The sequence below is a fragment of the Carassius gibelio genome, chromosome A4 (genome assembly GCF_023724105.1).
Source record: "Carassius gibelio isolate Cgi1373 ecotype wild population from Czech Republic chromosome A4, carGib1.2-hapl.c, whole genome shotgun sequence".
Taxonomy (NCBI): domain Eukaryota; kingdom Metazoa; phylum Chordata; class Actinopteri; order Cypriniformes; family Cyprinidae; genus Carassius; species Carassius gibelio.
Genome location: NC_068374.1, coordinates 6,808,395 through 6,822,098, shown reverse-complemented (window position 1 = coordinate 6,822,098; position 13,704 = coordinate 6,808,395). Strand labels below are relative to the sequence as shown.

The 13,704-nt window shown below is 33.7% G+C and overlaps 1 protein-coding gene across 2 annotated transcripts in view; it reads right to left on the bottom strand.

Annotated features, from left to right (window-relative positions):
* Positions 1–13,704, bottom strand: part of LOC127966922 (NACHT, LRR and PYD domains-containing protein 3) — a 177,773-nt gene that overhangs the window by 93,953 nt on the left and 70,116 nt on the right. For both annotated transcript variants that reach the window (XM_052568283.1, XM_052568284.1), the window contains one exon: positions 1,381–1,554. In XM_052568283.1, coding sequence (XP_052424243.1) covers positions 1,381–1,554 — 174 coding nt within the window. The remainder of the gene's footprint in view (positions 1–1,380; positions 1,555–13,704) is intronic.

Genomic DNA, 13,704 nt, shown 5'->3' with positions numbered 1-13,704 from the left:
CACCACTTGGCGGTAGTTTCGCGAATGATTTTAACATGTGACTGACTTACAGTTAACACCGCGGCCCTGTGGCGGCGGTAACCGTGACAGTAATATCCATTTTGGATGTCTACCTACTGTAAAACATACACAACATTTGTTCACAAGAAATTTGAGTACTGGATGTATTTTACTAAAGTTTTTGCTACAAAATTATGTGAAAAGTTAGTTCGGATGGTAATTGTTTCTCATGTGGACTTCTGTAAAAATAATTTACATATCACCTCAGATATAAAACTTATGGATTTGGATGGCAATCTATTCACAGTTGAGGAGCGAGTTCTGTGATCCTACGAACCTGGGAACACATTGCTCACGTGGCCAGTCACATGATTCTCTGCTGTAAATAAAATGAATGGTATTTACAAATGTATTCTTATTGTTGTGTAAAATGTATTTAAAATGCTTATGTACAATGTATTCTTATTATTTTAAGTATATGTTATAAAATATAACCTGATTTATTATTTAATTATTTAAATCTCTTGATTAAAAATAGGAAAATAGACACATTATAGTTGTATATAGATAAAGGCAATAAAGTTATTTAGCCAATATATCATTTTATAATACACATTTTAAAACTGTATTGCAACTGTACCTGCTGCAGCCATAATAAAGACCCATTTCAAATTTTTGAGTGCTTTTCTTCTCTTTCTGCTTCCAGTCCTTGTGAGCAGTTATGAAGTATTGTTATTTTAAATACTTTGCAGCATTTCAGAAATAAATATGTATGCAAATTACACCGAAGTACAACAGTTAACGTACGTTACGGTGTTGGGGAGTGCTCAAAAAGTGTTTAAGCACTGGATTTTGAATCGATTTCTTGTAAACTCAGAGATGTAAATTTAGACGGCAACCTCAGTGTTTGTCAAAAAACAGTAGGTAATTTGTGTTTACAGAAAATCCAATTTTTCTTTCAATATGAATTACTTCATTTAAATGTAGACACTATAGTATACAAGCTTACTATAGACATCGTTCATGTCTGTTTATCAAGTTTTCATGAGTTTTGGTTTATTATTGTGACGAGTTTCAGAAGGAAGTTCACAAACACCCTGTGAAAGCGCACCATTTTTTAATTAGTATTGTAAAAAAGCACAATATTTTGGTATTCATGTGAGGTCATACAAATAAAAGTACAGTTTCCAATGATGTATTACTCTTATCTATATGACCAAAAATGCCAGAGCATTTTAAGTTCTTTTTGCCTTTATCAGAAAAAAAATGAATGAGACAGCATGTTTAACAACCTCAGAAAGCTAAACAATTACGCACCTAAAAAGAACCTAATCTTTAACTTATTTCAACATAGTTAATTAGTCAATATGAAAGCCATACCTCAATATGTTCAGTTGACAATGTGAACTCTTTAATCCAGTAGAGAGCAATTTCAATCCTGAATCCTGCAGGTTATTGTTACTCAGGTCCAGCTCTCTCAGATGGGAGTTTGATGATTGGAGTGCTGAAGACAAATTTTCACAGCACTGATCAGAGAGACGACATCCATCAAGTCTGTAAGGAGATGGATTTGTAAAGACATGTTTTCTGAGCATGACTATGAAATATATATTTTTTTTAATTTACTTTTATGCATTTGTCAGACATATATCTAAAGCAAAATCTTTAGAAATGTGTTACTCTTGGTGTTGTAATTGACAAGTGCTACTGTTTGAACTATTAATCATGTTTTAATAATATCCATTGTGACATAAATGTGTCTGAACACAAATCATGTCTGATCAAGTTGACATCTAAAACCATAACAGAAGCACATGAGGTAGAATCTGAATACAAAGCTGAGATGAAATTCTAAGCATAGCTGAAAACTCTTCATCACTGCTGCCACCATTAAATTTATGACTGTTTCAAACTGTCCTCATGCACCAAACAAAGACCTGTCAGTTATTTCCAACAGACTTCTAAGCATTGGCTAATATTAGATATAATTTAGTCGCCAGAATGAAGATTTAGTCGCATATGCGAATGATTTACTCACAATGGAGAGGGTTGTATGGAAAGAGTCTTAAAAAAAGTCTTAAATTTAACTCCATGATTCCTGTATATACCCTTTATTAAGTTACGATTGACCCATAGTGATGATACCTGATTAATGAGTACAATCACTTAAGATTAGGAGAACAATCATTTGAAGTCACCTTTCTGGTGATTAGTGTAACTTTTTGTATACAAAGAAAACAAAAATAACTTTTTTCAACAATTTGCCTCCTCCGCGTCACCATAGTGGCATTACGGAGAGTATTTACTGAATGCAAACTGCGTATGCTGTTCTGTGTCATCTGTACTGTTGCTAAAGTGATGCGCAAGAGATGAATTGTTGAATAAAGTCATTATTTTTGCTTTCTTTGCATACAAAAAGTATTTTCATTGCTTCATAAAATTCAGATTGAACCACTGATGGCAGATGGAATATTATGACAATGTCATACTTTTCTGGACCTTGACAGTGCAATTTACTATGTATTCAATGGAACCAGCCCCCTGGTTTTTACCCAAAATATCTTAAATTGTGTTCTGAAGACAAACAAAGTTTTTACTCGTTTGGAACGACATGGAGGTAAGTGATTTACCTGTTAGCCAGCACCCCCATTATGGGATTCACAGGTGAATGTGCCCTACCTAACTTGAAATTGTAACAGTTCCTTACACTCAAAAAAATGAGATCTGGGTGTTGTTCAATGAAAATGAATAGAGCATTGTGAAACAAATAAAATTAATCAGTTTAAGGGATGTACACAATTATTTTAAATCAGTCTGAAATAAATCCATACAACTTTAAAAGAGCTCAATTCATTTCTGTCGAAACAACTAAAAATAATGATTTGTGTCAAACTACTACTTTTGCGCATGCGCTGATGTCATGGGCGCCATTAACGTGGTGGAGTCCAGTCTATGGGTGAAATGCTGAATAAATGGTAAGTAAAAAAATCCTTTATCATCTTTGTCTGCATTGTGCTGGTAGAGAGTAAAACAATATTTAAATCAGTCAGAATTCAACATTAAGTGGATATTTGACCGCATATTAGAATATTTGAACTACTCTATTAGTCACATGTTCATACTCTATAAAAATATAGTAAATCGATATTTTACATTAATGCGGTAGTCGCTTAGTTCTAACTCCTGTTATAAGTGTTATTTTACTAGATTGTTTCAGTTAACGTAATCGGGCAACTGTTGTTGAGCATGCTGTATGTGATGTTTCTATACAAGTAAAGACGAGAACACTTTGAATTAATGAAAAAACTAATTAACAGACAATGATGTCAATGTAAATACAATTCTATGCTTGATGTAAATCAACAAGCAACTAGATGGTGTGGACTACAGTATAGAGCACATGCACAAAACATTGAATGCACGCGTTATGATCTTAAACGTGATATTTATACTTTAAACTTATCACTGTGTGTGGTAATTGCTACTGCACATTATTGTATAACACTTTATTATTGTTAAAGTTGCTGTAATTAAATGAGCTGTATTTAAAGAATGATTTAAAGACACAAATTATTCTTTGCAAATTAATCCGGGGCAGCATTCAAATGGTATATTGATTTCAGTTATAATGCATATTTCACAGGAAAATGCGACATTGATCATCTTCGGTTTCATCTTCAGAACTGTTTATGTAGCGACTAGGGGTGTAACGGTACACAAAAATCACGGTTCGGTACGTACCTCGGTTTTAAAGTCACGGTTCGTTAATTTTCGGTACAGTAAGGTAAAGAAATGCAAACATTAAACTGCAGGTTGTTTATTACTATAAACTTTTTTTTAACAATTTGTTTACACTTTTCTAAACACTTTTTAATAAAATATAATTAAAAATGTAAAATTAAAAAGAATAAGAAATAAAATACTGCTGCAAAGTTCTCCATTAAATAAAATACTCTCAGTCTCAAACCAATATCACATAATAAAAAATAATGAAAAATATAAATAAATAGCTATGACAGGAGACCTTCGTGATATGGGTGACTCTTCAAGGTCCGGCTTGTCCATACTGTCTATGGGCTTGTCTGCATTGGCCATGACCCTTTTACTGTCATTGGCCATGACGCTAGCTAGGTTACAGCATGCCATGTAAGTTGGTGTACAGCGCGCGGTGTGTTTTTTATTTTTTAAACCAGTTCAGCGGAAATCCTGCGCTGCAGTCGATTTCATTAGTTAAGGTTACAGTGACGACGGGTAGGTTTAGAGATCAGTGTTGGTGTAGGGCAGTGGTTCTCAACCTTTTTTCCAGCGGGCCGCACTGTGGTCCAAGTGCAAGTCTCGTGGGCCGCACTCATGTAATTTACATTCATTAAATGAAATAAATTATTCTACTCCCCATAAATAAAACCCCTGATGGAGCTGACCAATTTTGTGAAATTCGTCTCGAAAGTACTAACAGCACAAAGAAGTTGCAATTGTAAAGCCTTTGTTATACTTTCCGCATGAACAATCCGGACGCGTACACGGCCAGTGCAGACGCGGACCTCTTCCATTTATACTTCCGAAAGCGTACGCTGATGGTCCTCTTTGCCACAAACATGTGAACAAACAATTGCCCAAAATATTATTCTTTTATTGAATGATTGCACAGGTTGGAGTAGCAATGGGCTTCTTCACACTGCCTGCACATGTGCAGTTGTGCTTTTGGAGCCTACTGACCACACGCACCTGTCTGCGCGGTCGTCTGCTCAGAGCCTTGGCACACACTCTCAGAGGATGATTTTTACGTCACACCTACCTAGCGGTCCATAGCGGACAGGCGGATACGGAAAGTACAGAGGTTTTATGATGCAGTCTGTAAGATGCGCACGGGAGCATGACAGAACGCGAGACATTGCAGAAAATGTGCGTTCACAAATGTAGCCTATGATCCAAATATGGAAAGCACTTTCAAATTTAATAATATGAGGTTCTCTCCAGAGATGTTTTGCCACATTTCTTCAGTTAAGGATGATTGCTACGTAGTATATGGTGTTTCCATTTCCCTGAACTTCTTCAAGTGAGTTGCGAGTCAAACCGAAAATTCTCCTGCACTACTGAGACTATTCTTGTTTGTATGTGTTCATTCGCTGGTATTCTCCACATTTATTTTTTTCTCCCTTAAATTTTTTTTTTGTCATTTCTGATGCTCAATTTTACCTGAACTAATGGCTGTTGATGACTATTAGAATTGAAATCTGCCAAAGTGCACTCTTGTATGTGTTCATTAAATACGTTAAATGTAAGTCTGCTCATGTCTGAAAATAATATATGAAAAACAAAATAATTTCACATAAAAACATTAGGCTATAGCTTATATTTATTTAGTATCCAAATTTTTTTAAATTAATGTTTTAAAAATATTAATTGTAAAACTGAAAGTTTTTTTTTTTATCGTGTTCAGCAAATGGTGGGCCGCATTAGAATTTGTGTGGGCCACGGGTTGAGGACCACTGGTGTAGGGCAATCTGTACATTGATTGACATATTGACATGACCAATGAAAACTTTAGAATCAGCTGCAGGGCGGGATTTGCGCTGAACGCGGAGACTTTCGCCACTTAATATGTTCGTGTGGAAACACGAAAAGGTACCTATGTTCCGCACACAAAATATTGCATTCAGTCATTCGGTGCGCACACGTGCACCGTACCGAAAGCCCTGTACCGAAACGGTCCGGTATGAATACACATACCGTTACACCCCTAGTAGCGACACTAAACATTATTTGGAAATAATAACACAATCGTAGTTTAATTGAATGCCCTGCATCTCATGCTAATTTTATATCAAACAAGCGCATCAAAGCACATTTTCGCAAATAGACGTCAGTTTTGCCTCGCTGATGTGTTACATTTGACGGCTTCAGTCACGGAAAATGAAAGAAAAACACTATAGTTAAAATATTTTATATATTTAATTTTTAATATTCACAGATGAAAGTTTGGTACTCATGAAGTTATGTGCATTTCTTAGAACAAATTCAAGCAGGATAAATGTCAAGTCTGTGCCTGAACCTGTGTTTATATTTTCTCTAAGCTACACGGTTTTAATCTATATTTTAGATTTGACACATTTAAAAGGTGTGCAGTATTATTTATATTATATGAATTATGTGTTATATTATTCAAAATGAATTGTGGTTTACTTTGCATCTGAGCATTAAAAGTGGTAGCCTATTTTAGGGGGGTAGGCTACATGGATTAATATGCAAAATGTCAATATTTTCATATATTATGCCTATATTTTAATTTATATTTAAAAATTCCTTTAATAAAACATGCATTTTTGTTATTCGTTACCTGTCCTTTAGTTTGACAGATAATTTCTTGGGAAAAAGACATTTATCTGTACACTGATTAAGAAATTGTTGCATGCTTAGTAAAACGTGAAGCACTGTATAATTTTGTTCCCAATATTTAGGCCTAATAGCCTAAAACAAGAAACAAATAAATTAAACCTGCACAATTTAGCTAAATATTTGAAACTCTAAAGAATGGATGGATTAATAAAACGTCCTCACGATTAAACTCAAGTTCTCTCATTATATTCAACAAAATGCACACAATGTAAAAAAGAGTTTAATTGACAACTTCAGAGATTTTAAAGGGAGCCTTCTTTACTTGCTTTTAGGGCTGGGCGATAGCATATTTCAGAAACAAATCAGATCTATGATTTAAATCGATTTTAAATTCAATATTCAAATGACAAAGAAATTTGTCAAAACAAGTTTTAATATAGTTCTTTATCATTCATTTACCAGTCAAATTTATAACTGAGACAATATGATAAAAAACAACTAATGTTATTACCTTAATGCTGGAAAGACCTTTATTTTATTTTATTTATTGTATTTTTTTTTTCGTTAATACTAGTCCATCATGCATCTAACCATCCAATCAGCATTAAGAGCTGTTCAGAGTAAAACTTGTAACTCTACAGTGAGTCAGTGTCAACTTATTTGTAAATAGAGCAGTCACTGTCTGTGTCTACACTGGACGCGAGAGATGTCTGCGCGACCCCCTGAGCTAAAAGTGTGTCTAAACTTGATGACATCACACTACAGTGTCAAATCATCTGAACGCAGTGTCAGTACATTTCTCATAAATAGAACAAGGCATCCGTTCACTGATGGGGATTATGTCCAGTGTAGAGTCTGTGAGCGGAGTGGAGCAGCAACAACTTCCCCTCTGCGCTCAGAGCATTTAATAATCACTTCGATCCGCACTCCCTGATACCATAAACACCGCGCCGCCTTCACTCCGTGGATAAAGTATTTCAATATGTTTGAAATGTTATGTTCATAACGTAGCCTATAAAAAAAAATAGCAGGAGAGTTTCAAAGTGGCTTAGGCTATTCGGTTGTTAAGTGATGACGTAAGAAGCGCTGCTTCCGGGTCCAAGCCTCAACTCGCTTCACTTGAGAATACTACCTCAGCAGCCGTTTATGAGCACTGTTTATTCATATTAATCATTTAAGCTAAACGCTTTCAAACTTACGGTATACACTACAGTCTCCGTGCTCACAGCGTCCCAAACACAAATAATTTTTATATGTTTTTTTTATATTTATATTTTCATTGTCTGGCTATCTGGGACTTCAGTATGGAGTTAAAGGTTAAGATTATAACTTTTTCGCTAGTATTCTATCACATTGTGAGTTTATATTAGCACCTTTTGTTGTTTTCTCATGGTAACTGATAGAGCGTTTGGACACGGAAGCGCTGCTACGTGACGTCAGACTTAACAAGCGAATTGTGTGTAAACTTTTTTCCCTATCACATTCCAAACTGATAACATTGTAAGCATTAAATCTGCTGCTAAATTGCTGCTTTCTGCTGTGCAAATTTTGATTGTGGTGAAAATAACAGTACATTTTTGCCAGTTATTTTATCTAAACAGATCGATGAAGTTCTTAAAGATTTCAAAATCAGATACTGATAATGTAGTAGCACTGTAAGATTACATTTGTTTGAATGCATTAGAGATAAAGCCATTGCGTGTGAATGTGCTGTATCTGTTTAAATCATGCTTTAACCCGAAAATAATCAGTAAAAGATACAGACAAACTCCTATAGCCTGTAACGCTCGACTATTGCAGTCATTGTAACCTTCTGATCAAGCTTTTTAGCTAAATATGTTTAACATGAATTATTGCTGAATATGCAGTTATATTATGGGCTGTTGTCATGAATTGTACTCATGATGGAGTGCGCTTGGAGCGAGTGAAAATCACGACACTCAGACTCTTAATATCTGCTCCTCGCTCCAGTTAGACTCACTCCGCTCCACTCATACTCTGCTCAGCAGCTTGTCTCTGTGTCAGACGTGGGGGGGAGGGTTGAGCTCACTCGGAACTACGGGAGCCCTGAGTGGAGCGTCGGTGGATGTTAAAAAGAAAAAAAAAAATCTTCAAACAAACCGATGTAAATTACAAATTCTAGTTTATCGATAAAATCGATTTATCACCCAACTCTACTTGCTTTCATATAATTAAAAAAAAATGCAAACGCATTTAAATGTGCAAAAATTATTAATGCACATGCATGACAGGGAGGTGCCCTCTCATCAATTAAATTTTTTCCTGATAATTAATTTATTTAAAATTGTGGTGTCTCACATACATAAAATATATCTACAGAAAGCTTGAAATGTCTTTTAAATGAAAACGAAAGCATTGTGTAATCTGTGAATGTTGCATTTCTCTGGTCGGAGAGAGCCAGCACTGTGCATTTCATCTTGCAGCTGACAGAAAACATTAGTTTATTAATAAATTAATTAAAATGTCTTATGTTTCAAAATTATTAGGCTACTTCTGCATGTGCTTTATGGCTAACTTAATGCATGTGCTTGAGCATGGAATATATTAAGACTTGATTATGTAAATTTAATATAAACCTCTTATTAGTTGAATATAACAAATGAACGACTCTCGATCCCCCACAAGCCATACATAACTAGCCCCAAAAAACCCAACCCCCTCCAGCTGAACTGAACTCGGTCTGTTTCTTTGGCTTAAACGGTGTGTTGTCATGTTACTGGGCTGAAACATGCCTGCACTTACACCAGCCCTACTCTTTGTCATTATTTTCTCGCAGCCCATATTATTATTTTCCCAAGATCATAATGATAATAACAAATTATCAATTGATAATTAATCATTATTTTACGAAATTCATTGTTATTTGTGAACATAACGTTTGTGGAAGGCTTTAAGACCAAGAGGAAACCTCCGCAGCTGCACCCGCCTCACAGCGGGCACTCTGTTAGCTTCACCATCTGCGGTTTGACTTTACTAAATCAGATTGAGGCGAATACAACTTATTGATCATGAGATCAACATTTAGCAAGGCAGGAAACATTAATTCTATCTGAAGGAAGATGTATTTCATTGAGCTAATGCTTTTAAATAGAGAGAGAGAGAGAGAGAGAGAGAGAGAAAACCTAGTCTAGGGCTATTCTTAAACTTGGAGCTCATTATATTGAACTGCAAATCCAAACACCAGTGTTACGATCCCCGGCATTTTTGTGTCTTGTTGTATATGAGTTTGTGTGCAGGTATTGGCTGGACATCCAGTAATGTGATTGGTGGATCCTGAAGCGGATGACTATAAAAATGGCGGTGCTACAACACACGGGAGCTCACTCTGGCTTTTGCTTCTGTGGTGTGAGGAAGTCACAACAGCTTTGGTGTTGTTGTTTGTAGTTCTTACTCTGTGAACTATTCTGTTTATTCAAAGATCACTCTGGGAGCGTAGGAGGGGTCTGCCATTTATTTTGCTCTAATTTTGTGATGTGTTTTTGTTTAGGGAGTTAGGTCGGTTCATTTTGTATTTTTTATTTCATTATCAGGTAAATTATATTTTACTTTTATTTTATTAGTAATTTTGTTTGTTATTTTGGCCTTGGGCCTCTCTGAAGCTAATGCTCCATATCTTCATATAACGTCTCTTTAATAAAATGCTTTAAAAGTGATATATGCTTTTGGAGATCTGTTGACTGAGGGCGGAATCCCGTTGCCACTACTCTTCTGCTTTGCATCGTATTGAAATGGGCCGTGACACCAGAAACGTTATACATTTTATGAATAATGAAATGTTATGAAAAGTATGCATTTTATTTATTCACATGCTATATGGTGAAAATAATATTTTAGGTCACAACTTTATAAGTTCCATTGTTTAAAACAATTCTTTATTGACTAACATTTCGTAAACCTTCAGTTGTTATGCTCTAAAATCCAATGCCATTAGTAATTTCACAGTATTTTCAACTCCTAAATCACTAACATTTGAAGTCACAATTCTATAATGGTTAAATGTACTCAGGCCGATGGCATTTTTTAATTACATTATTTTATAATTATTATTTTTTGGGGAATAATTGTAGCCTACATAAATAGGTGAAGCAAAACTAATATTTGGATCATCCCTTATTTTATTAAAGAATAAACATGATAAAATATTAATTCATAGAAATAATTTAAGCAATTAAAACTTTTTTTAAACTTGAATTTAAATACTATTTATATATTTATTTATTTAGTTACTATTTAACTAACTTTAAAATCTCAAGGAGCTTATAAGTTAAAAAAGGGTAAAATGTCACGTTGCATGTTAAATAGCCTAAATGAACTTGTGTTCACAATATAATTAGAACTAACAATATAATTCTTTTTTTTTTTATTAACAATTCCTGTACAAAATGGGACAGCAACCTTTATATCAAACATTTTTAAATTGTCCAAAGCTGAGCAACGCGAAAAGTGGATCTGTGGCAGAGCAAGCGAAGTGAATGTGATGCACAAAGTAAAAAAAAAAAACAAAAAAAAAAACAACAACCCTGGATAGCCTAGATTAGGCCCAGGCTCTGTTCTGAAGTATATAATAATTATAATTACTGTTAACCCAGAGTAACAATTTTTAACGGATTAATCGCCTATTTTCATTTGCTGCATGTTTTCGTTACTTTATTTTTTTTAACACTCTAAAAAATGAATTACGTTTGTGAGAGGAAAAAATATACAAGTCGTGCTAGGTTGCATTTTAACAGATTAATCACATATTTTCATTTGCTGCATGTTTTTTTTAAACACGTTAAAAAATAAAGTTTGTGAGAGGAAAAAAAATATATATGTCATGTATAAGTTGCATTTTATTATATTTAGAAATAATAATGGCTGGCCTAATAATGTTATAATGTAACAAAAGGATATTTTTATATTTTCTCCACTTCTGTTGGCATCTCACAACACTTGCTACTAAAACACCACCAATTTTGAAGAGATCTCTGTCTCTCTGAGGCTTGAATCCATGCTGCTGCAGCGGATGCTTCCTCCATCGCTCCGAGTTCTTGATCTGTGTATTCTCTTTCAAATAAATATGCTTGTGAAAAAAATTCAATGTTGTCTGTTGATATATCGAAATCGTCTTCCATTGCGATTTCCTGTACGTCTAAATATGTTTAGATCTTCACATTGAAAGGTAAAACTTCCGAAATCTCCGTGTAAACAAAGAGTGATGTACACGAGCGAGAGATCACTGTACAAGAGGTAAAAACTATATAAATATTGTTCGTTTTCTTAAACAAACCGCTCGTTTCTTGTCTCAGGTCATCAATGTATACTTACGATGGTGAATTGTTTAATTTGGACTTCACTGTGCATGCTCTTTGAGGTGGTGACCATATACCTCCATTATTTGAGTCACAGACAAGAACTGTTTGACCTAAAAATATCAAAATGGAAACTACTGCAGAAACAAAGACACCTACATCTTGGATGCCCTTGAGGTAAGCTAAAACATACCAACATTTAATTTGAAAGTAAACCATCCCTTTAATCCACATTAACAAATTTTAACCCATTCATCACCTTTTTTCGTTTGCTGCCTGTTTTTTTTTAAAACGCTAAAAAAAAATTACATTTGTTAGAAGAAAAAAATTAATATGTCATGTTTAAGTTCCATTTTATTACATTCAGAAATAATAACGGCAGGCCTTATAATGTTATAATGTACCAAGTTAGTTCCCTTCACTTTACAACAAATCCTTTAAATGTAACAAATTTATCAGAACAGCACAATAATTAAAAATTATTATTCTATTCTAATAATTCTAATGGATAAATATAATTGCAGTATATAATATAGGCTTAGCTATAAACAAACAAACAAAAAATGAATAATAATTATTTAAATATAAATTAAGGTTGGGCTCTCTCAATCGGGATAAATCTTAACATTTGCATATTCGTGATGTTGCCCATTTGAAGCTTAACTCTTATTCATGAGGTAAAATAGGCTTTGTAGTTCACGCGTGCTTCAGTTTCGACAGAAAAAAATCATAATGAGCAAAAATATGCCAAAGTGGACCACTGCTCGAGCCGGATGGCTCGGTGAAAGGCTGCGCTATTTCCACTAAATATGTGCGCGTCAGGCACCAGCGCGATCAAACGGCGTATGTGTGTGTATATATATTAGGGCCGGGACTTTAACGCGTTAATTGAGATTAATTAATTACACAAAAAAATAACGCGTTAACTAAGATTAATTAATTACAGAAAAAAAAAATTCCCGCGTTTTTAATAACTTATTTTTGCACCGCGGAACGTTTCTCACTGGATGAGTTTCGGCGGACCGATTATACTGAAGCACCAACTAGCGTTCGCATATCACCGGCAGCACATCGAGCCTCAAGTATCACCCCAACGCAAAACATATAGCAGCTAGCGAGGACTTTACACTTTATGTTGAACTATGTATTATTTTGTTGGTGCAACAGTTTATGTTAAACTCTTTATTGTTTTGGCCAAGGTTATTGAGAGTTGGACTTAGTATGTTATGGCCTCTGAAGCAACAGAGAGATGTTTTCTAATAGTCAGTGTTTCCAATGTTCTGAATGTAATTGACAGTATTGTGTTTTACTTAAAAAAAAAACACCTTACAGAAGGTTCCAGCACCTATAAGCTTCCTGAATTTCTGATATGTAATATTTCTAAATTGTTTCTAAATATGCTATTGCTACACTTAATGGCAAAAATTGCACTGGTCTGCTAGACTTGGTTGAACAAAAATAAACAATATTTTGTTGCTTAAGCTTATGTATTCAGTCATTATTCAATGGTATACTATAAATCCATGTGAAAAAACTTCTCACTGTTCTCAGGTCAAATATTTATATGCGATTAAAATGCGACTAATTTCGATTAATTAATTACAAAGCCTCTAATTAATTAGATTAATTTTTTTAATCGAGTCCCGGCCCTAATATATATATATATATAAATATATATATATATATATATATATATATATATACACATACATATATATATATATATATATATATATATATACACATACATATATATATATATATATATATATATATATATATATATATATATATATACACATACATATATATATATATATATATATATATATATACACATACATATATATATATATATATATATATATATACACATACATATATATACACATACATATATATATATATATATATATATATATATATATATATACACATACATATATATATATATATATATATATATATACACATACATATATATACACATACATATATATATATATATATATATATATATATATATATATATATATACACACACACACACACATAT